Here is a 23,948-nt window from a genome sequence, read left to right on the forward strand (position 1 = left end):
TCTATAGGATTAATCCAGAAGATATTTTTGAGAATATGGCTGGTGGTGGGAGGACTAGGGGCCATACATGGAAGCTGGGCAAAAATGTGGTTAACAGGGGTGTTAAAGCTAGGTTCTTTACTTGGAGAGTGGTAAATGAGTGGAATAAGCTGCCAGAGTCTGTTGTGGGTGCTATCACCATGAATAAGTTTAAGGCGAGGTATGATAGATACTTTGTGAAAGACGAATAGTTGTTCTTGACATGATGTTAGGGCCTCCCTCGATGAGTCTGTCGACTCCTTGGAGTTGCCAGTAATAATAATATAAAAAATGAAGTTCGTTAAGGGGTGGCTTAGCTTGCTTACTGTTTAACATAGCACTTGAAAAGGTTTCAGAGATGCTGAAATACAAGAGAAACTATTTTTTATATGGTATATTACAGGTGCAATAAATACAGTATACTCCAGGGTGGGCCAGCAGAGGGAGTGGGTCTTTGGATGAGTTGAGTAACCTTTTTAATTTTGCAGGAAATTTAAAAGTGGCTTTGAGGTTGTATTTTTATAGGTGGTTTTCAGAGATGCTGAAATACAAGGGGAACTATTTTTTCAAGTCACTACAACTGATGGCATATGCCGACGATATCGATATTATAGGAAAGACACAAAAGACAATGGAAGAAACTTTCCTCAGTTTAGAAAAGGCAGCAAAGAAGATGAATTTGCAGATTAACCAAGAAAAAACAAAGTATAGGCCAGTAACTAGAAAGATTTGTGATAATAATCCTTCTCAAATCAAAATTGGTTCCTATAAATTTGAAATTGTACATAGTTTTATATACTTTGGATCAGAAGTTAATTGTAAAAAATGATATCAGTACTGAGATTCAGAGATGTATTCTTTTTGCAAATAGATGCTTTAGATGCATGGACTTAGGAAACACCTAAAATCACATGTGATTTCAAGAAAAGCAAAGATAATGATGTACAAAGTTCTAGTAAGACCAGTGTTAACCTATACCTCTGGAAACTGGGTATTATTAATGTCAGATGAAAGATTGCTAGGTCTGTTTGAAATAAGAGTTCTCAGATATATTTTTCGAGCAATACAAGAGAATGATGTGTGGAGGAAAAGATATAACCATGAACTATACAGATTATTTAATGAGCCAGACATTAAATTAAGTACATAAATACATTAAGTTGGGCTTGGACACATTATATCCATGGATAGTAATAAAATAGTTAAGATGTTTAATGCTAAGCTAGAAGATGGAAAGATAGCGTGATGCAAGATATTAAGGTTTTGGGAGTCAAAAATTGGAAGAGTTTAGCATTGAATAAGGAAGACTTGCAGAAGTTTCTGAAGAAGATCAGGGTCCACGTAGGGCTGGCGAGCCAATTATGATGATGATGGGTGTCTGCAGAAGATAACCTAATCTTTGTTTTGCATTCTGTATATTCTGAATTTCACCATATTTGGAAAAAAGGTGGAAATGTGGATATTGCAGTAGTAGCTATTATTGTGTACTTTGTAATATGATTCACTACTTCAACTTCATTAATACAAAAGGAGTTGACTATTACAGAATCAAATTGTGATAAAGGATGAAAGCCTGCTTGATTTTTTTTGTCATCATGATATTGGTGATGGAGTATGTGATTTGCCCAAGAGAATGGAATCATGAAAAATTATTGATCCCAGGAATTCTGTTTTGTACTCCACACTTATATAGATAAAGGGGTGGCAAACAAATTGTTAAGGAGAGAGCAGGGAATATTTGGATGGAGATGTAAGAGATTTTCTTCCTAGGGTTTAGGAGAGAAGGATTATTATTGTTAAGTATGTCCTCCACAACCTTTCCTGTGGCGATAGTTTATGCATTACCCCCCCCCCCACACACACACACGCGCACACACATACACAGAAAATTGTGGCCATTTAAATCTCCTCCCCTTCCCACATTATGAGTATGAGATCATCAAGGTCATCCTTAGATATATCTACACCCAGTAACAAATAGATGCATTATATTGTAATAAGGGGGACCCTGCTGAGCATCAGATGGCTTTATGTTGTGAGGTGTGGTTATCTCCAAGCAGAGGACCCCTTCTCCATGGGCACATTCATTCACTATCTTGTGCTTGCAAATGATAGAGATATATACTGTACTATGAAATCCTCACCAGGCTTCAAATAGGTCATTACAGGCACAAGCACACTTGCTTATATTTCTCTAAGAGGCTCTTAATATCAATGTTTTGATAAATTTTGTACAAAGATGTTAATTAATTGTCTGGTCAGTTCACTTTAATAGCTTTTGGGGGACATAATTGTGAGCTTTGAGATATGCATGTTATTGTCTCATATACGTGTGTGTGTGTGTATAATATATATATATATTATATATATATATTTTTTTTTTACTGTTAGCTTCTCAGTGTAATAGTATTTACCATCAGATAAGGTTGGTCGATTAGTAGAGGCTCTGCTACTAATAGCTTAAGCAAGTTTGAGCGTGGTTAGTTTTGGGTGCTTCAAGTGCCAAACATATGATCATGCTGAGACTCCATGTTATGGCTTTACAATCTAGAACCTGAGAGGGAAGTTGATATCCTGCTTTAAGTGATGTTGGAGATCTTGAGATGTTAAATGGTTTTTGCTACTTAGTGGCCATTCTACCTCATCATCAAATTCCTGACATGTACCCTCAAGTGGGAGGGGGGTGTATAGGATATGATAGTACTACATGAAAAATTTACATCATACTAACTTTCCTATCTACAATTTTCCTCCAAATGACCATTCCTTTATAGGATAATTTTTAATGGCTATCACTTCTTGACTATTTAATTTAGAACAAATTCCCTTCTCAGGAACATCAAGAATATCCTGTTCTAATATATCACTTCTCTGGGAAAAGTTAGTTTAGTGGAAGGTTACCATAGGTATTCCCCCAAATAATTACAAAAGGTACATGTTTGTTTCTTAACAGATTTTGGAGATTCTGCAGAATCTCGTAAACTTTTGTGGATAAATAAGGATGGCATTTTCTCAATCTAATGTTCACCTATTTCATGTATCATTAAAAAAAAAGATACAATTTTAGTCATTTCAGATATTTTTTGTTCTTTATTCTTTGTTTTGTTTGATGTGTTATGGTTTCTGTAGTAGGTTCAGGCTTGTTGAGGATGATACTCATACTCAAAATGAGAGTTCAGCGCCAGAGTTTCCCAGCCATCACCGGGCCTTATATGGATGCCTGCTATTCAGCAGGCAATGACTGTGCTTGGAAGTGGAATGCCAGGGGTTCCCCCAGATGCCATATTGGCACCACAACAAGCCTTGGACTCTCTCTAGAATTAGGGAGGGTGTATACTGACAGCCTTCATAGCTGAGTCAGTTTTGGTTTCTAGCCCTTTGGTTAGAAAGATTGGGGTTCAATTCCCATGTAGGAAGTGAAGAACCTTTATCAAGGCTTTTCAGTTGATAAGTTAGCTGGTCTCATAGTTTTTGATTTTTCATCCCTCAAAAAGCTAACTGGCCTTTTGTCATATAATAGCCAAGTTATGTAGCATTCACGAGGAAATGAGCCTAATGGGAAATGGAAACAGAAAGCTGGCTTGATGTAAAATCAGGTGTAGGGTAAAAAGTTCACACACTATCTCCAGTTATTCCACATCCATACAGATCACTTTATGAAGGAAAATGACAATAAACAAGATATCAAAATTTGAGATATTATTTGCTCCATTTTTTTTTTTTTGCGCGCATGTGTGTGTGTGTGTGTGTGAGATATGTCTTAAATACAATTAATTCTGCCTATAACAAACTCGTTAGAGTGCCACTAGGAATATTTTGTTATAATGTATAGTTTTCTGTAATGAATTTTCTTTAGAATAGCATTGCATCTATAGTTGATTAGGTCAGGACTTTTCAGTGAGATTGTTACTGGGAGAGTAGCCTTTGAATGTTACATCTCTTAAATTTCAACTATTATTCAGTTTGGTTGGTCTTTAAGAGATGTAACATTCAAATCTGATAAAGCCATCAATAAAAAGACAAAAGACTAAAGAAATAGATAGCCTAAGTTTCTGATCTGGGTGGGGGGTCAGTTAAATAAAAATAAATGTATGTGGAATATAATACAGGAATTAGCATAAACAGTAGACTAGCTGTCTAGCATTAATACACAGACAAGACAGGCATCACTTGTTTCATCTTATGGATTGCAAATAAAGTTGATTGAAGTCTAGAGACCAGATAAGAGATCTGAGGAGAAGCAGGGTTAGTAGTCCTTTATACTCTGTTCTCATAAGGATGAACTTCATCCTGCTGTACACCCTGGAATGTATATGCAGTTCCTTGTGCCTGCAGTTTAGTCTACTCTGGATAGACTGGTAGGTCTGTTAATATCCTCATTGAATAATACAAAAATTACATCTGTAGTCATCTGTATATGGCGAGCTGGAACTAGCAGACTATGTTCTTGATATTCCTTCACACAAGATTAAATGGAAGAATATACTTATGCTACTTAGAAATCACTAGGTCTGAGAGACTATCTCTGGAATCATCATTGGCTTAAGCACTCCTCCGGCCTCAGGAAATGGCTGCATCAATTTGTCAAAGACCAGGCCTTTCTTTTGCAATCTGAATTGTTTATACAACTAAATAGTTGTGTGCTTTGTTTCCAAAGCACTCAACTGTTGGATGCTTAATATCCAGCATGCTATGTTAAGCAGAGTGCTTAACATAGAATGCTGGATGTTTGAAGTAATGACTTCAGACATCCAACATTCTGCTTTCCACTGTTGAATTCTGTTAATTGCTTTCTCTTTCTAGCCCCTACCTCACACTTTCTTGCTCACCCTTTTCCCCCTCTGTTTTCCAAACCTTCCAATATCTCTCTTTTCTCATATTCTCTCTTTCTTTACTAACTTATATATTTTTTTACAATAAGTGAAAAAAACATCAAAATCCATTAGGATATTATATTTCTTACACACCCACACTGTCTCATCCCTCTTATTACCCATATTCAATATAAGCATCTTCAATATTTCTCCAGAACATATGCATTCCTCTTAACCTGTTCAGATTATATAAGTTACCCTTCACAATGATCTTGCATTTCACACATTTGTTTACACTCAGCTGTACTGACAACAGTGTTTTTTAGTAAACAATTTTTCTGATTCATACACCATATCCAATGACTAAACACACGCTACTAATCACTGCTGTTCCAGACACTTAAAAACTTCACCTGTATTTTGCACACCCAGAAACAGAAAACACATTCCTTTCTGACTACAATTGACAAACGTTTCATGCTAAAGAAATATGCTTAATTAATAGTGAGTGAATTTTATTGAGATAGTTTTACACTATGTTTGACCCTGTGTTTAATTAAACTGTTAATATTGATATAAAATCTGAATGTATAGAAAGAATATGCCTTTGAAAGCCATATTCTTTATTTCTTTTTTTATTTTTATTTTATTTTTTTATGTGATTCCTACCCATGAAAGGTTATTAGTAAACCTATAGTACATTTGTACTATGTACTAAAAATGGACTTTTCCATTTTTATCCATTTTATATTTATTTATTTATTACATAGTCTAGAAACTTGCTATAGAGACCAAACGTGGAACTTTTTCAAGCACTGCAGGCCTCCAGTAAGCTGGGCAGTGGTCTTACACCAGGCAATGAAGTTCATCCTCCACCTAAAGACAATCACAAACATCCATGCCCATTGTGGGGTTCGAACCCACAGCCTTTTGGTTGGAGAGTGGGTATGTTAACCACTCAGCCAACCAGGCCAACAATGTAATGCCTGTTTGATGCAATATCAGCTGTACATTTTTTGATTCATCACAAGTGATTTTACTCCACATAACTTCCAATTTGCAAAAAATTTCACCATCTATACGTTTATGAAGTATGCAGGCAAATCCTGACTTACTGAAATTTGACGCAGTTAAATTTGGACTTAGGCAGGGATTTGTTTCTTCACCATCAGCATTGAATACAGTTGTGAAGGATGCTGTTTGTATAAAGAAACATGTGCAAGGAACTGCCTTGCACATGTTTCTTTAAATATGCCTATTTAAAGTAAACAAGAATGGGTGGAGGGGGGGAAGTGTTTGGTGCTATTTATGAAATGGAAGAATTGTTAACTGTGTCAATCTAAGATCAAATCCAAAATCACTTTCTCCTTAATGATGATTCAGACAAAGGCAAGGAAAGGCAAAATCAAAATATCCAGATAGTTCTCAGTCCTTTGTGGCAAGTAACGGTTGGTTCACTGTCAGAAGGCAAATCTTGTTAATTTCATAAGGTTGAACAGCCAAATTACTCTCATTTTGCTATTTTGTCATTCTCTTTATAATATATTACTAATGCATTATATTACTTTACAATAATTACTTATTTAAATATAATTTGTGTACATACTTTAATGAAACTAACAAAAATAACCTTTAAAACATGTTAATGTACTACTGTACATACTGTAAACATTAAGCAGTAAGGTGTGATTAATGGGTGAGATAAGTTTAATCTGACTGACATAAAATTCATGTTGTATAAAGTTTGTGTAACGTAACTCTTATGCACTTCAGTGTCTGCATGTATACTTTATTCTGCTGTGTTGTCTATAATACGGTTTGGTATTGTGTGATTGGTACAAGGCATTCCAAAAGTAATGCTTCCATTGTGATAGTTTCCCACCTTAAAGGGAGATGCCAGTGAAATCAAAAACAAAAGATAGTTTGAAGTATCTTCTTTATTTTCATATGTTCTTAACAAAATCCTCTTCTCTTTCAATATGTTCTCCACCATGTTACAGATTTCTCAAGGCCATTATAGTAAAACTCTTCAGGTTGTTTTCAAAATAATTTTTCCCACCTCTAGTTTGACAATTCATCATTTTCAGAATGAATGTTCTTGAAATGTATCTTCAATTCGGAAAATAACCAGAAGTCCTGTGGAGTAACTGGACTGTTAGAGGAATGTTCTATAACTTCCAATCCATTTCCTTCTGTAATGTCTTGTTGACAGTAATCCGGTGTTCAGTTTCAGTACTAGTGATCTCTGATTTATTTGTCCAATTTTATCAGATTAATGTTGCTTTCCATATGTTGAAAGCTGAGCTTTTGGTGTATGGAAAGCAACAGAATTTTGCTATCACTGCTTTCACTTACTTCATGCCTAACAATGTACAGTAAACATGTTTACAGTTGCTTTCCCATAAAATCCTTATAACTGGCAGTGAATTTCAGTAGCACTAACTTTCACAACATTTGTTTCTTTCCTGTGCAACGATTTATATGCTTCAATAAACTTGTGAAAGATCCATTGTGTATACAGTATCACAAAATTTACAACCTCAGTTATATATCACTGGCTAAACTGCAGTGGAGGAATGAAGAAACACAAGACTAGTCACATTTCAGCACAACTCATACCCTAAGCACTGTGCACATGACAGCACCTTCAGAATGCTTCTTGTATTTTAAAAGTTAATCACATGAATATCTTCTGTGTCTTTGAAATTCATTCTATCATTGCTTTGTCTTTTCAGCCTACTGCTGTTACTGAATTTACAAATGATGCTGTAGCATTAAACTTTGCTACATTTTTCTTGAAACCAAGAGCCAAAAGCAAAGAGGTAACTTTTTTTTAAAAAATCATAAGTATTTGTTTAATCATGGATGAATAGTTGTGGTTTCCCTTTTTTTTTTCCATTTTGTATTTTTATTATATTGAAATATAAATGATTTTAAATATGATTTCAGAGCTCTCTGACTTTTTCATTTTTTTTTATCCTTTTAAAATTATTAATCTTACTTCAACTTCGACATTTTGATATCAAAAAAACATTATAAGTAACAAAACTTAAATGTTGTTTTTTAAGTTAATTACATCTTATTTGAATTAAACTGGGTAGCCTGTTTAAAGATGAATTTAAACTGTATAAAGATGAATAGAACATTTTTTTAAAGTTAAGAATTATCAACATCCCAAACTAAATATTTATATATTATACTAAAATAAATTGTTTATATCATTAACAATTACACTTATATGTGAGATTGCTAAAGATAAAAATTCAATCTCAGTTATATGTCACATATATAACTGAGATGGAATTGCAGCCTATGTACTTGTAATTTTTTAATTTGATTTAAAATAATGTATATACAGAATATTTCTGCAAAGTGTGTGATTTTGACATAAATATATGTGCTGAAGAAAAAAATGACATCCATTTTCTGCCAGCATAAGCAAAGGTGATCACTCTCATCAATGTACCACTACCACACCAAGTGCCATATCTGATTTAATATACTTAGATGATTTGGTTTGCTTCCACTTAACGAATGTTGTGCCTTCCAAATGTCTTTGCGAAGTGTTTTTTGGTTAGTTTCTCTTGTTTCCCAAAGCTCAAATTTTATGATTTTAATCACTTTGGAAATTGCAATTGAATGATATCCCATAGTGTATGAATCTTGCAGATTCATTTTACTGTTTATGGTGCAGTGATATTAAAATCTTGTGAAACAAGAATTTACTCCTTTGATCAAGAAAACATATCAGTTGTACTTTGGGAGATCAGGGTAGAAACTAGGCTTTCCTTGTATGTTGTAGCAAATGTCCATGACATTTAAGGGAATTCTATTCTTGAGAGATACCTGTGACATGAAATTAAGAATTATCAACACGTTAGCACAAGAATATTTTAATATTTGCCAAATATTTCAGTCTGAAATTAACAGACTATCATCAGTGGCTTGATAGGAACAGTTTTTACAAGATGGAATACAAACAGTTGATCATTTAAAAGTAGAACGAGCCACATGATGTTACATTGCTAAGCACTAAAGAGAGGTAAATTTCATCAGATTGATGAATAAATTATAGGTATCAATTCACAATTTCATACAACAATCTTAATTTATAAATTCAGTTAAAGATAACATTTAACTAATGTAAGAATTAAAAGGTCTCAATTGGGGAAAAAAAAAACTTAAGTGTGTTATCCAGATTAAACTTTCCCATATTTTAGACAAGGATAGGCAATCATTTCGATTCAAGTTAGGGTGTTGAAGTAAGGCCTCAGCACTCTCTTTGAAATAAGCGTTCGAATTTATAGCAACATCTGTGTAAAAGATGAGTCCTGGACCAGAGAATGTTGTGGCTTGTCTCTATCCTGTGTTGCGCCAATCCGGACTTATCAGATTTATTGTGAAGAATGTGGAATTGATGTTCTTGTATTATTTTTTCTATAGAGCGTCCAGTTTTTCCAAAGTACGACAGATTGCAGTTACCTTCAAGTTTTCTGACAACAAGAATTTACAGAACTTTTACTGGATGTTACGTTTTCAACAATCTGCTCATCATCCTTATCAAATAACAGGAATCATAAAATGTTTAATTCTACAAGCTAGAACTAATTGCTTAGCTCCCCAAGAATTACAGAAAGAACTTTCCACTATCAAATTACATGAAATTAAATGGCTTCTCTGAAAAGATTATACAACATTTGTTCGATTCCTACAATCCAAAACAACAAAGAATCAATGTGTCAAGATCCAATTCCATATATTTCCAGAATTTCAGAACCAATTTCAAGAATTCTGAAGAAATAGGATTTAACAGCCACTTATATCCCTATTAATAAAATATTCAGCCACTTCCCCCCTCTTCTAAATATAAGTGCTCAACTATGCCTGGTGTATATCAAGTTCCATGTAACTGCAATCTGTCGTACTGTTGTCAGAATACCCGAAGGTAACTGCAATCTGTCATACTTTGGACAAACTGGATGCTCTATACAACAAAGAATACAAGAGCATCAATTATACATTCTTATAAATTAAGATTGTTGTATGAAATTGAGAATTGATACCTATAATTTATTCATCAATCTGATGAAATTTACCTCTCTTTAGTGCTTAGCAATATAACATCACGTGGTTCGTTCTACTTCTGAATGATCAATTGTTTGTATTCCACCTTGTAAAAACTGTTCCTATCAAGCCACTGATGATAGTCTGTTAATTTCAGACTGAAATATTTGGAAAATATTCTTGTGCTAACTTGTTGGTAATTCTTAATTTAAGAGAGTTGCATGTGCATGGCATATCTGCAGTCCCAATTGGTATGGTTTACTACAGCAAACTTGAAACATCTAAGCTATCCAAACCTGTCACAGCCATGACACCAATACTTCATCATAATATAGTGCCAGTTCCTATACCACCTGACACATGGACTTTGGTTGAAAATAACTCTCTACCAACTTGAAATATAGTGCGATGATCTTTTGAACCTAACCCAGATTTTCACCTGTAATTTTTTATGAACAACTCATTTGATTACCCAAGCACAGTTGAGCAATTTTGTGAACAATCTCAATATTATCAAAACACAAGTTGAGTGATGCAGTCTAGATTTGCAAGGTTGAAATTGCCTTAGAGTGCATGAAAATCACCTCATTTTGAAAAATTTAGCAAAATTTAAATTTATTTTATTATTTTTTTAAATCAGTCTTTGTGAGTTATAACTTTAAATTAAAGATGCCAAGAAAGTATATTCTTGGTTTCATTCTTTATCCAAGTGTAAGCAAACAAAGTTTGAGAGTGAAGTCACTTCACGACTGGGCTACTTGTATATAGAGGCCAATGACATCACATTGATTGCCTTAGTATCTCATAATGCAATGCAATGCACATATCTTTATGGACATGTATAATGCTATGTATTATGGAAAGGGCCACTACCCAGGCCAGTTTCAACTTTTGTTGAGGTCTCATCACTGGGAGCCAGACCCAGCAGTGATACCAAGGTTGAAGTAATTCAGAAGTTATATTCCCATACTAAGGCAATTGATGTAATGTCATTAGTCTCTATATACAAATGGCCAAGTCATGAAGTGACTTCATGCACAAACTTTGTTTGCTTACACTTGGTTATAGGATAAAACCAAGAATATGATTTCTTGGAATCTTTAATTTATAGTATAACCAAGTGAAAAACTTTCAACATCTGTTTCTAATCCGGAATATTTTAGTAATAAGGTGTGACACATTTTGGCTATTTGTATATGGAAATATGACTTCTGCATTACTTCAACCTTGGGATCACTTCTGCGTCTGGCTCCCACTGATGAGACCTCAATAAAGGTTGACTGCATTGTGGTTCATACGATCACTTCTGTGGCAACTGCCCCAAATCTAAATGTTTCAACTGCATGGAGATCGGACATATTGCTAATCAGTGTCTCAAACTCTGTCGGAAATAGGTAAGTTTTGAATACCACATTAACACCTGTCCTTTCAAAACTCACTGAAAGAGTGGGAGCACCTGTAGAACTGAGTAGAACAGTGTATATATCAGAGAGGGATAAAGAAGAGTTCCCAGATCTTCAAATTCAGTCTAGTAAAGACTACACTTTTAAACTAGCTATACTAAGTAAAATCACAAAATGTGTGCAATCAAATCAGTCAGAATTTAGCCTAAAAATTCCAGAACTGTAGGAGTCACTTTCCCAATCAAATATAGATGAAACAACATCAGTTGAAATTACCAATAATGAACCTAGTATAACAACTGAACAGAAAGATGAAATGCAAGCACAGGAAACAGTTCTACAAGGAGAAACTGGAGAAGAAACAGAAAGCAAGTAAGACAACTGAAAGAACTTAACATACAAGATCATCAAAAAGAAAAGATGAATTAATATAAAAAAATGAGGATAAACAAAAAAGATGTGTTAAAAAAAAAGGAACTAAATTCAAAAAAAGAGGAAATAAAAAATCTAAAGATGGAGAAGGTTGTGAATCATAAAATAAAAACTTTCAGACTCAGAAGAGTTTATGAAAGAACCATCTCATGCTAATGCAAGAGATACAATTAAAGAATTGTATTTTAAAAAAAATTAACAAAGCTTACTGATTCAAAGTTTTCTCAGTACAATTATCATCTCCATGAAAAGAAAATAACCACCTTCCAAATCAAGAACAATAGGCATGAAATCGAAATAATGGAAAGCAACTAGAAAACAGCTTACGAGAAGCAGACTACACAATGAAATAAGTTCTTCAATCTGTGAAGGAACAATTCATCACTAACATGATGAATTGCTCCTTCACAGATTGATGAACTCATCAGGTTCATCCAAAATCTAGAAGTTAAAGACTTACCAGTGACATTTCACTAATCATAGCATCCACTTTCTGCATTGCCTCATTAAATGTATAAGGATTCCACAGGCAAGTTAAACAAGAAGCTATATGGAAACTTATGCTATGCCATAATATCAGGGGTTTTTGTTTCTTCAAGAAACATACTTTGCAGATATAAAGGTATAAAAACATTAGCAGATATCCACTTTTTTGTTATTGAAGCTTTGGAAAATTTAACAGGGCTGGAGTAGTTCTTATTCTTGCCCACCACCCTCCTCCTCCTTAGATCATTCTGTAATATTCAGAAGGGAAAATCTTGACAATAGACTAGAAATACTGTGGATGTGTAATAAGATTCATAAATGTTTATGCTCCGTCGAATAGAACAGTTACACAAAAATTCTTCCAAGAATTGTAGCTGTGTTTATACGGTGCCCACTACATCATAGCAGCTGGAGACAGGAATTGTGTTGAAAATCCGACATTAAACAAAATAGTAACCTTAGAGGAGTGAAAAGTGGGATATGCATATTTAAAAACATGTCTCGGCAATGCTCAACTAGTAGATATGGATGATTCACAGTCCTAATCTCCAGGTTTACACATAAATGAATCAAGGTGTATTGGTACCTGTCTTAATTGAATTTATATCTCTTCTCCTTCCCTTATAAATAGAATAACTCAGATAAAACATCTCGTCATCAACATGTCAGATCATAATCCAGTTCTATTTAAATTCCACTGCATGGAAAAAGTATCGATCAGTTCTGGACCATGGAGATTTCCACCAAATTGTCCGTTGATCTTTTCAACCAAATTCCAGACCCTCTGTTCAAATTGGAATAATGTTACCTGGAACTGTTAGTGCCCTCTCTCGATGAGTCTTTGGACTCATCGAGGGAGGGTGCCTACTCTACAACTCTCCTTCTCCACCACTCACTCACCACCTACAGTGAACCACATCATCTACACCAACGATATCTACTGCCCACTACCATCACTAATATTTTCACAGACAATCACAAACATCTATGGCGGAATTCAAACCAGCAGCCTTTTGGCTAGAGAGCGGATGCTCTAATGACTCAGCTAACCAGGCTGGCATATGTGGTTAAAAGGTTGAAAAACCTGTATAAAGAGAGAAGCTGGTTTGTAGTAAACCAACACAATGGTATAGAATGTAGCAACATCATTAGAAACATTAAATAGAGATAGAAGTGGAAAGACAGAAACAAGTAGAAGAAAGAAATTTTAAAATAAGAATACAGCAGCACTTAACAGATAGCCCTTTAGCTGCATTCTCCAGTAGACAATTCACTAAATTTTGTGAAGAAGGGACTATCAGTCAAATTTGTGTTGATGGTGAAGACATGTCCACCACCCAAGATATTCTTGACTTTCAGAAACACTACCAAAATCTGTTTGAAGATTTTTGATGAAGACAATAGTACTATGGGAAAGTATAACCCTTGGAACATTACTGGCTTTCCTGTTCGTATCCAAGATGGGTTTGACAGACCCATTACAGCATCCAAAGTTAGCACAGCGTATAAAGAATGCCAGACAAGAAAATCCGCATGACCTGATATTCTAGCGATAGAACTGTATTGCATGGCCTAGGATTTTATTCTTCCTATTGTAGTTATACTGTTTAATTCTTTTCTCTCATCAGGACACATACCAAGTGAATTTGTAGTAAGCCACACTGTTCTTATTCCAAAACCTAATAGAGATCACACCTTCAGCTGGAGACCTATCTCTCTATCTAATACCTAACTCTTTATCTATTTCTCTATCTTATACTGACTACAAGATGTTTTTATGCATTATCAATAACAGGCTCGAAGTACGATTGAGATACATAATAAGCATACAGGTGTACGAAGTTCCAGGCCAAGCAATTACATTTAATCTGTTTCTGCTACATGATCTACTGTGCTTGGTTGATACGAAAAAGCAGCCAATGGCATTGCTGTCAGTAGACTTTACTATAGCATTTCATAATGTGCAGCATCCCTTGCTGTTCCACATCCTGCAGCCAACTGGTGTGGGTAAAAAACTGCTATCTGTTATTAAAAACCAATACAGACAATTCAACTACCTGCCTCCTTGTTAATGGGTTCCTATCAGACCCAGTCAAAATTCAAAGGAGTCAAGCAGGATTGCCCTCTCAGTCCATTGCTCTTTGCATTGGTTCTTGAACCTTTGTTACAGGAAGTCGACAATACACATGCTGTATTGTCACTTCCTTCACTTATGAAGGAAAATAAGGTATTAGCATATGCCGATGATGTAGTGGCCACTTTGAAGGATAATGATTCCATAAGTATATTTTTTTTTTGGTATTTTGGAAAACTTCAGCAAGATCAGTGGATTAACTACTAATGCAGACAAGACAAAATTAAAAATTTTTGGAAAGTGTGATCTTGGAGGCATTCCTTTTGGTCTAAGAGAGAGAAAACCCCTCATTATACTTCGATTTCCCTTCTCCTTACCCAATATTACCAGTTCAAGAACTTATATACAAAAACTTTGAAACCTTAGAAGACTGAAACACAGGGCAACTTTCCTTTTCTTCTAAAGCCATAGTACTCAAAACCATAATCTTTCCAGCTCAGTTGTACATAATAAATATTACAGACATCACAGAAGCTGAAGAAAAGCAATTATATAGTAAGCCTGTGCAATTTTTTTTTTTTTGTTCCAGCTGATACCAAGAAGTTAAAAAGGAATTTCTTCGACTATCAAAGAAACATGGAGCATTTGGGCTTCCAGTCTTAAAATTCTGCTATTTAAGCAATACAGCTTCAGAAATCCATAAAATGTTGCAGACCAATCACACATGTACAGACCTTCTCCAGTACTACTTGGATTTTCATCTTTCACTATTTGGAGTAAATGATTATAAAAGTCCAAAAGCTGAGATTGTGCCTGAATACTACAATACAAAATTCTGACATCGACATTCTTTCCATTAAAAAAAGTAAAATTTGGTATAAAGAAATCTTTAATTTATTTCGCCGTTAACTTCCACAGTTGGATACTGACAACAACGCTGTTTCATAACTTATTGAAGTTCCAAGGATACCCTAACTGGAGGGATCTTGCTTGGAGAATTTCATATGACTGCCTTCCAGTCAATACCATCAAATGGAGATACTTGAACATTGGAGATCCAATCTGTTACCAATTGGAAACAGTAGAACATGCATTCTACAGCTGCCCTCTTGTTCTTTGTAACAGATTATGTAATGTGACATGCAAATGCTTGATAATATTGTATTGTGGAAATTTTATTCTTCAGTCAGGTATTTTTGTATTTAGAAAGAAGCATTCTATTCTAGGGGATATCAAATTTTTGGTGGCATAGACCACCCACATTATGCGTCATTCACCAGGGGGAGATAAAATTCTATCTGTTTTTACTATGAGAGGTTTTTTAAATTGTTCCATCCTCTTAGTTCAGTGTGGTCTTATGGTCATTTGCAGGGATAACTGGAGAGCAATCTCAGGTAGTGAAGGCCAGCTCAAGGCAGTTAACTCAGATAAGGCTAGCCACCTGGGTATCAGTCATCTTTGCACTTTAGTTTCAATTGGTCTTTTGGTTGTTTTTCTGCAGGAAACTGGTGAAAAAGAAAAACTGATTGCCTTGGCCTATATGGTGATATAATTACTCATCATCATCTATATTTCCTGCTCTGTAGCAACATCCCACTAAATATCTTGTCTTATAAACATCTATCTCACATGATATACTTTCAAAGCCTTTAGTGTTAATTCCACTAAGATTCTCCACCCTGAGAGTGCACAGTTCATCTCTTATCATGAGTAACACTCCACCACCATGTCTTCCTTCACTATCCTGCCGAAGTCTGCTATACCTATCGATTTCTATCCCTGTTAGAACATCTTCCTCAGTTAACCAAGTTTTACAGGTACTAACAACCTTTGGAGAGACTGAGTCAATCAATGCCACAAACTCCTTCCCTTTATTTATAATGCTCCTAGCATTTGTATATACAGAAAAACCCGTATATTGCCAGTATTCTGATGGCTATTATTACTCCCCCTCACATTTTATCTCGCTCTGTAATATATCAGAATTTCAGAACACAAGGACTACATCCGGTTTCACCAGTACAGCCACTCTGGGCTTGCAGACCATGCTCTGGATACCCGCAACAGAATACGTTGGAAGAAGGCCAAAGTAATACACCGCAGCAAGTTCAAGTACGAAAGACTATTCATAGAATCAACCTCAGCTCTAAAAAAACATTCCAAACCTCAACAAATTTGGGTGCATGAGACTGCCTCAAAATTAGGAGACTTACATCATGAGAACATCAGCCCAATGGTCAAGACAACCCAATATAGCCCACTAGGGGCACCATTAGGACTTTGGGAACAAGAGTAGTTTCTTATCTTCTGACTCATTTGCTTTTTGTAGTTCCTGCGTGCACGTGTCATAATTGCCGAAATATAGAAAATATTCATTAAAGTTTCTTTTAATTAATATTCCAGTATACGTTGCAAATTCCTTAAATAATTTAATAGTCATCTGTAATATAGTGCCCACCCCCTCTTATTTCTCAATCCACTATCCCCATTGGGGCCCATCCCTGTAACATTCCACCTGTGCATTTCTAGTTTCTTTATCCTGACACACTTACTTGCCCAGAAAACAATGATCTCTCCAAATGCCCATCCTTCTGCATTCAAATGTAATCCATTGCTTACATATAACTCTCTTCTATCCTCAAATATATTCTATGCATCCACATATTCCAAACCTCTTTTCCTGCACATTCTCACTATCATCTCGTTCATCATCACTGCTCTTCTCCTCCGCTCTGCATTCATACCAGGGTGACACACTCACTATCTTTCCTTGGACACATTTCTGCTGCATTATGTCTATCATCAACCTCAAATTTCCCACTACACAATTCACATTACCTCTCACGTCATTCGTACCAACCATTATTGTCATCTCCTTCACACTTTCGCCCCTCTTCATCCATTGCTACACACTCTATCATTCCACCAGGCAATCACTCCTCTGACACTCTTCTCTTCATCCTGAATCATCAAACTCCATACATGACACTCTAAACAGATTCCTTCATTCATCCTATTCTCACTGTCTCTTACAGCTTCCAATCTGTCTTTCCTTTCTCTTTCGCTCTCCATCTTGTCTCTCTTTCCATTTCTTCTACATTCTGTTATCTTTCTGCATTTTTCTCTTTTCCGGTGTGAATTTCAGAATTCCAGTGCATCTCTCATGCTCTCACCTTCCTCTCTGATCCCTACTCTCATTCCTCCCACACTAATCAACTTCTCTATCCTCCCAAGATCTTCATTCACCCTCCTGAATTGAGTCTTCTTTCTTAGCAGTTCATTTTCTGTCTTCACCCATTCTGCTTTCAAGTGACATTCAGACCCACAACCATGATCATCAGACAAACCATCTCTGTCCTCTAAACTACCCAAGGCTAAATCTGTTTGTACGTCTTTAGCATTCTGTCCATCCTTCAATACACTACTGGCATCCATCATCATCTGTGGCTTTAACAGGCATTTGAGCACCCATGGCCTTCCCAAGTATTCTTGGACTTCTCAGCTGTAATACGAGAATAAGGTCATTATCCCTGTGCCTCCAAGTATTCTTTTCTGTAAATTGCATGTGTTCTACTGGCCGGTTTGTCTGTTTTGAGGGACAAAAAAAAAGAGTTTCCGGGTGAAAAAAAACCCTCTACCTCCGTATGAGACCAGCTAACTCACCTTTAGTCAAAAGAGACCGGATAAAGGTTCCTCACATCAAGAATGAGAATCAAACCAGGTCTTTCTGACCAAAGAGCTTCCTCTATACCAACTGAGATACAGAGGCTTACTATTGGCATCCACAAACTGAAAATTGCCTGTTTCCAAAGCACTATCTTCCAGATCAGATCATTATACCTTAGCTGTCACCACATTTCACAGATGGGATAATGCACTGCCATAAGGTGTTTCCCAGTCATTCTTCACACTACCATTCACCCATATGATGAAAAAATAGTGAGTTACTAATCTGTAACACAAACTTCCACTGCTCTACAGACCACCAGTCATAATGTTCTTTGCACACATGTAATCCCCTCCCCTTTTATTTTTGCTGTATATAACAGTAAGGGGGTTAAATGTGACAACAAGAATATAATATCAGATGTGTTGCATTCTAAAATAAGCGTTTTAATATTTATTATATCACAATGTGTGTCAAATTAGTTATCGATCCTCCTAATTTGATTTTATCATTATGATGCCATGCTGTTACAAAGCATTAAAGTATGCTGAAGTAATTTGAGTGAAAATTTTTTTCCACCAGTGAACTTCAGTCAATGTGCAAGAGAATGACAGGATTTAAAAATAGGTTTCTGACTGGTATTTTTGAATTAGGTTTTTTTATTCAGCCGTGTGGCTTTTGCTCTGATAGGAATATAATGAAATTTGCAATTAATATCACTTCTTTGTTCGGACTGGTGGTTTAATTCATGTTTTCAGATTGGCAATGATTGATTAACAATCAGTCACTCGAATCAATGCAGAAATTAATAACTTATTTATTTTATGTGCTATGGAGCAGATAAGAAGAGTATCTAACCTTCTTATCTGAATTAAACATGAATTAAACCACCAGTCCGAACAAAGAAGTGATATTAATTGCAAAGTGCATTGTATTCCTGTCAGAGCTTGCATCACTGAAGACAATGCTGCATGTTGGTTTGGGTAATGTGTGGCTTGCATATTGCAGTCCTACCATGAAAACCTATGTTGCGAGCCTTGTTCTGAATGTTTTTATGCAGATTCGTATTCCAGTCAATGCCTGAAGTCTCCATTCAACATGTCGGCCAAAAAATGGCAGTTTTTCCACATTATCCTTCATTTAGAAAGTCTTGAATTTGAATTCTGTATTGGATGCAAATATTAGTACTTACCAGAAGATAAATGCAAAAATCTCTGATGGTGGTAGAAGGAATTTTTTTTCTTCTTTTTCCTGGGCCTTTGGTTTACCCACTTCAGGAAAATAGACAAACTTATCTATTATTATTATTACTATTATTACGGGCAACTCCAGGGAGTCATTAGACTCATCGAGGGAGGCCCCAAATCATATTCATCACAACTATTTGACATTCATACAGTACCTATCATACCTCGCCTTAAACTCATTCACTGTCACAGCATCCACCACAGACTCAGGGAGCGCATTCCACTCATTCACTACTCTAAAAGTAAAGAACCCAGCTCTAACACCTTTACTAACCACACTTTTGCCCAGTTTCCATGGATGTCCCCTAGTCCTCCAACAACCAGCCCTGTTCTCAAAAATATCTTCTGAATTAATTTTATAGAAACCCTTTAGTAATTTGAATGTCTCAATCATATCTCCCCTCCTCCGCCTATCAACCAATTTTTGCAACCCACAAATCCTCAACCTGTTCTCATACGGTTCATTCCACAGACCTGCTATCATCTTGGTCACTCGCCTCTGGATCCTCTCCACCTCCTCCCCATCAAGAAGAAACCTAGGTGACCAAATCTGAGCACAGTGGTCTAGATGGGGTCTTATCAAGGCTCGATACAGAGGAACAATAACCTGCTTGTCAACGTATTCTTCAGCAACCAAGTGATTTGATGAGCTGATTTGGCCACTTTTGCAATGTGTCCCCTAAATTTCAATTCCTTATCTACCAACACTCCTAAATCTCGTGCCTCATCAATTTCCTGGAGCACGGTTCCACCAATGCAGTAAACTGCCTCCAATCTTTTCACCCCAAAATGCATAACCTTACATTTTGCCACATTAAACTGACATCCATTCTCCTTAGCCCAGACCTCCAATCTATCCAAATCATCCTGCAAAAATTTGACGTCATCTGTATTCACTATTGCCCTACCCAACTTCGCATCATCCGCAAACAAATGAACTGTTCCTCTCAGATCTTTTCCTATATCATTTATGAACAAATTAAACAGCAGTGGTCCAAGAACAGATCCTTGGGGCACACCACTAGTCACAGGCCGTCTTGTGGACTCTACTCCTGAGTAAACCACTCTCTGATATCTCTCCGTCAACCACTCTCCTATCCATCTCACCAACCCTATGTCCATCCCCATATGCCCCAATTTACTGATTAGAATTCCATGTGGTATCCTGTCAAAGGCCTTGGAAAGGTCCAGTAGAATCACCGTAAACCCATTACCCTTATCCAGTTCAGCCGTCACTGTGTTATAATACGTGAGCAAGTTACTGAGGCATGACCTACCCTTCACAAAACCATGCTGTCCCCGATACAGTATCCCATTTTCTTCTATCCAATCTTGTATTTTCCTCTTGACTATTTTCTCTAAGACCTTGATAATGACTCCTGTTATGCTGATTGGCCGGTAATTTTCAACAGCAGCCTTGGAACCACCTTTGTGCAGTGGAACTATTTTCCCCTCTTTCCACCCCCTTGGGACTGACCCAGTCCTCAGGCTCAAATTAAACAAAATGGTCAAGGGCACTGACAATTCTTTGGCCGCTTCACGTACGACACGAGCTGGTATACCATCCAATCCCACAGATGTATTGACATTGAGGTTCTGTAATAGACTAGTTACCTCTACTTCATTCATCACAATTCCAGTATAAGCTGTTGGTTCTTCCATTCCTGCAAAGTCACCACCTGGGTGATATACTCTTGCAAAGTGCTCGCTCAGTAATTCCACAATATCAACTGATTCAGTTACCTCCCTACCCTCAGCATTTTTTAAGATCATTCTACCATGAGCATTTTTCCTTTTACTTGCAACATATTGAAAAAACTGTTTGGGATTCTCTTTCGCCTGCGTGGCCAATTTCCTTTCGTAATCTGCTTTTGCTTTTCTTACCGCCCTTGTTACCATCCTGGCCTGAGCTTTATACTGTTCCTGCGCCTGATGGTCACCCTTCTCCTTAAAATTCCTCCACAATTGTTTCTTTTTTTGCAGCTCAAGCTTAATAGTGTTATTCATCCATTTAACCCCTAATTGATTTATTATTCGGACTCTTGGTATACAGTCAACCATTGCCTCCTGCAAACAGTTCTTAACCACCTCCCATGCACTATCAACATCCAGCCCTTGCAGTTTTACATGCCATGGCATTGAGCCAAGCACACACCTAAGCTTGTCATACTTACCAGCCCGGTAATTCCACATGTACCCTGTCTTAATTGTAAATTCGACTCTTTTAGCCACCTCCCAAGTCATGACTTTATGGTCACTCTCACCAATTGGTGGCAACATGGTCATGTTCATTACAGCCACATTCTCTGTTGCAATTACTAGGTCCAGCACTCTCTGCCCCCTGGTATTTTCCAATACATGTTGCCGTAGATAGTTGTCCCTTAATAACCGCATAAAATCCAATTCCTTCCTCCCATGTGCCCTCTCCTCTTTCCAGTCAATGTTACCATAATTGAAATCACCCATAATAATTACCCTTCTTGTACTCATTTCTTCTATTTGCTTATGCATACTATCCCCACCATCCACTCCATCTCCCGGTCTATAGCAGCACCCAATTGTATATTTTGTTCTGCTGGATTGTATCTCACACCAAACAGCCTCAAATGCGCTTTTTTCCCCATCATGCAGTTCAACTTCTATACTCCTTGGCTGAAGATCATCAGCAATCATCAATAACACTCCTCCCCCCTTTTTATTCACCCTGTCACTCCTGAACACGCTATACCCGTCGCATTCAATCCCACTAGCTTTATCATCTTCTGTCAGCCATGTTTCACTAATACCGACAACCTCTGGCCTGGAAGTGCCAACCATGGCCAAAAACTCTTCCTTCTTGTTCCTAATACTCCTGGCATTAGTGTACATGAATCGCAGAAGCCCATTTGTCCCATCCTTACTTTGATGCCTTATACTAACTATCCCATTCTGATTTGTTGTCTGTCGTACTCGCTCGGGCATAATATACTCATTCATACACTTAACTGCCCCCCTAAAGTCAGCATATCTACTCCCCCCCTCTTAATAAATCTAGTTTCCCTGAGTCTGTACATCCACTTCCACTTCATTCATCAACACTCTTTCAAGTCTCCGTACACCAACTCCATTCAAATGCAATCCATCCATCTTATATAAGTCCTTTCGCCCATCGAACTCATTCCACACATCCACAAATTCCACACCACTCTCCATGCATAACCCACGCATAAAGTCATTGGCAATTATGGCCCTCCTTCTAAACACTTCACTGTCATACCGCGGTAAGATACTCACCATCCTAACTCTCTCACTCTTCTCTTTTGCTACCTCAAACAACTCCCTCACATCCTCTATCATTTCCATTTTGTCCTGTTTCAAATCATTCGTTCCTGCCACGATTATCATCTCTTTCACCCTCTGTTTTTGCAGTCGAATAGATTCGCTGACGTCCTTTATGATCACACCCGGCTGGTACGACTTCGTTAAATTCTCAATTATTACGCCTCTTAATAGCGAATCCCTTTACAGCATTGACAGAAACAGCAGACCATGGAAACAAGGGCTAATTCTGCTCTTCCACTATATATTTGGACACTTTCTGCTAAAAATTCTGTATTTAACAAGCACTATTACTATAAAAGTACCAGTTGAATAGACATTGTTTGGTAAAACTAGGAAGAAAAAAAAAGTAAAAACTTTTTTCCCACAGGAGAGAGAATGGCAGCAGAAAATGTGTGATCTACTTTTTGAATGTGCTTCACAAGAAAAAATAGAAGTACTCTGCCCATGTCTTGCACTTCTTCAGGTAAGTTTCATGCTTTTATACACCTTGAATGAATAAAATACTGATAAGTATTATTGTGGCATGCTTGCATATTAATTCTATTTTGAAACAATAGATTTTATCAAAAACTTGCTCTTCATTCCATTAAACTTTCTTCCTTTCATTTAGTTTGTTTAATCTAATTCAAAAGAACAGTTATATATTTGGTTTAATCCTTTATCCAAGTGTAAGCAAACAAAGTTTGCACATGAGTATTTTCAGGACTGGCAACTCATGTCAAAGGTGGTATAAGTTCTCATCACTTGCCTTAGTATCCCATAATGCAAAGCACATCCCCTTTGCGGACATGTATAATGCTATGCATTAAGGGAAGGGTCACTATCCAGACCGGTTTCCACCTTTATTGAAGTCTCATCGGTGGGAGCCAGACCCAGAGGTGGTGATTCTGAGGTGGAAGTAATGGAGAAGTCATATTTCCATATGCCAGTTGCCAAAAGGTGTCACACCTTATCAAAATTCTCTGGATTAGAGATAAGTTGGTGGAAGTTTTTTCACTTGGCTATGCTATCAATTATATATCTTATAATTACAATAACAATTCCAATTATTAACTTTTCAATCAATGTCGAAACATAAGCTGTAACCTTTAACATGTTGTATTGCATTTATATAATGTTGTAAGCATGTTATTATTTATAAACAACCAAAATTTAATTTTTTTTTTTTTTCCTTGGTGGTGCTACAGTGTCGCAGTATAGTAAACCCTTGCCGAACGTGGGGGTTACATCATTAATGCATTGCGCACACGGCAAAATTGCGTTCCGCAAAGTTAACTTTCTATGGAAAAAAATGTGTTAGTATAGTTCAAATTAAGAAAGTATGTATGTATAATTTAAACTAACCTAAATGTTGTAATTAAAAGGGAAAAATGAAACAAATATTAATTGAAAGAATTTTTATTACTGCTAATAAGTAGGTAC

General features: G+C 36.5%; 1 protein-coding gene across 4 annotated transcripts in view; it reads left to right on the top strand.

The window, feature by feature from the left end:
- The window catches only part of shtd (anaphase promoting complex subunit 1), an 844,012-nt gene that overhangs the window by 754,986 nt on the left and 65,078 nt on the right, over positions 1-23,948 (top strand). For all 4 annotated transcript variants that reach the window (XM_090401046.1, XM_090401047.1, XM_090401049.1 and 1 more), the window contains 2 exons: positions 7,568-7,654; positions 22,894-22,989. In XM_090401046.1, coding sequence (XP_090257172.1) covers positions 7,568-7,654; positions 22,894-22,989 — 183 coding nt within the window. The remainder of the gene's footprint in view (positions 1-7,567; positions 7,655-22,893; positions 22,990-23,948) is intronic.

This window comes from Typopeltis vanoorti, chromosome 11 (genome assembly GCF_054136105.1).
Source record: "Typopeltis vanoorti isolate ZY-2024b chromosome 11, IOZ_Tvanoo_1.0, whole genome shotgun sequence".
NCBI classification, from domain to species: Eukaryota; Metazoa; Arthropoda; class Arachnida; order Uropygi; family Thelyphonidae; genus Typopeltis; species Typopeltis vanoorti.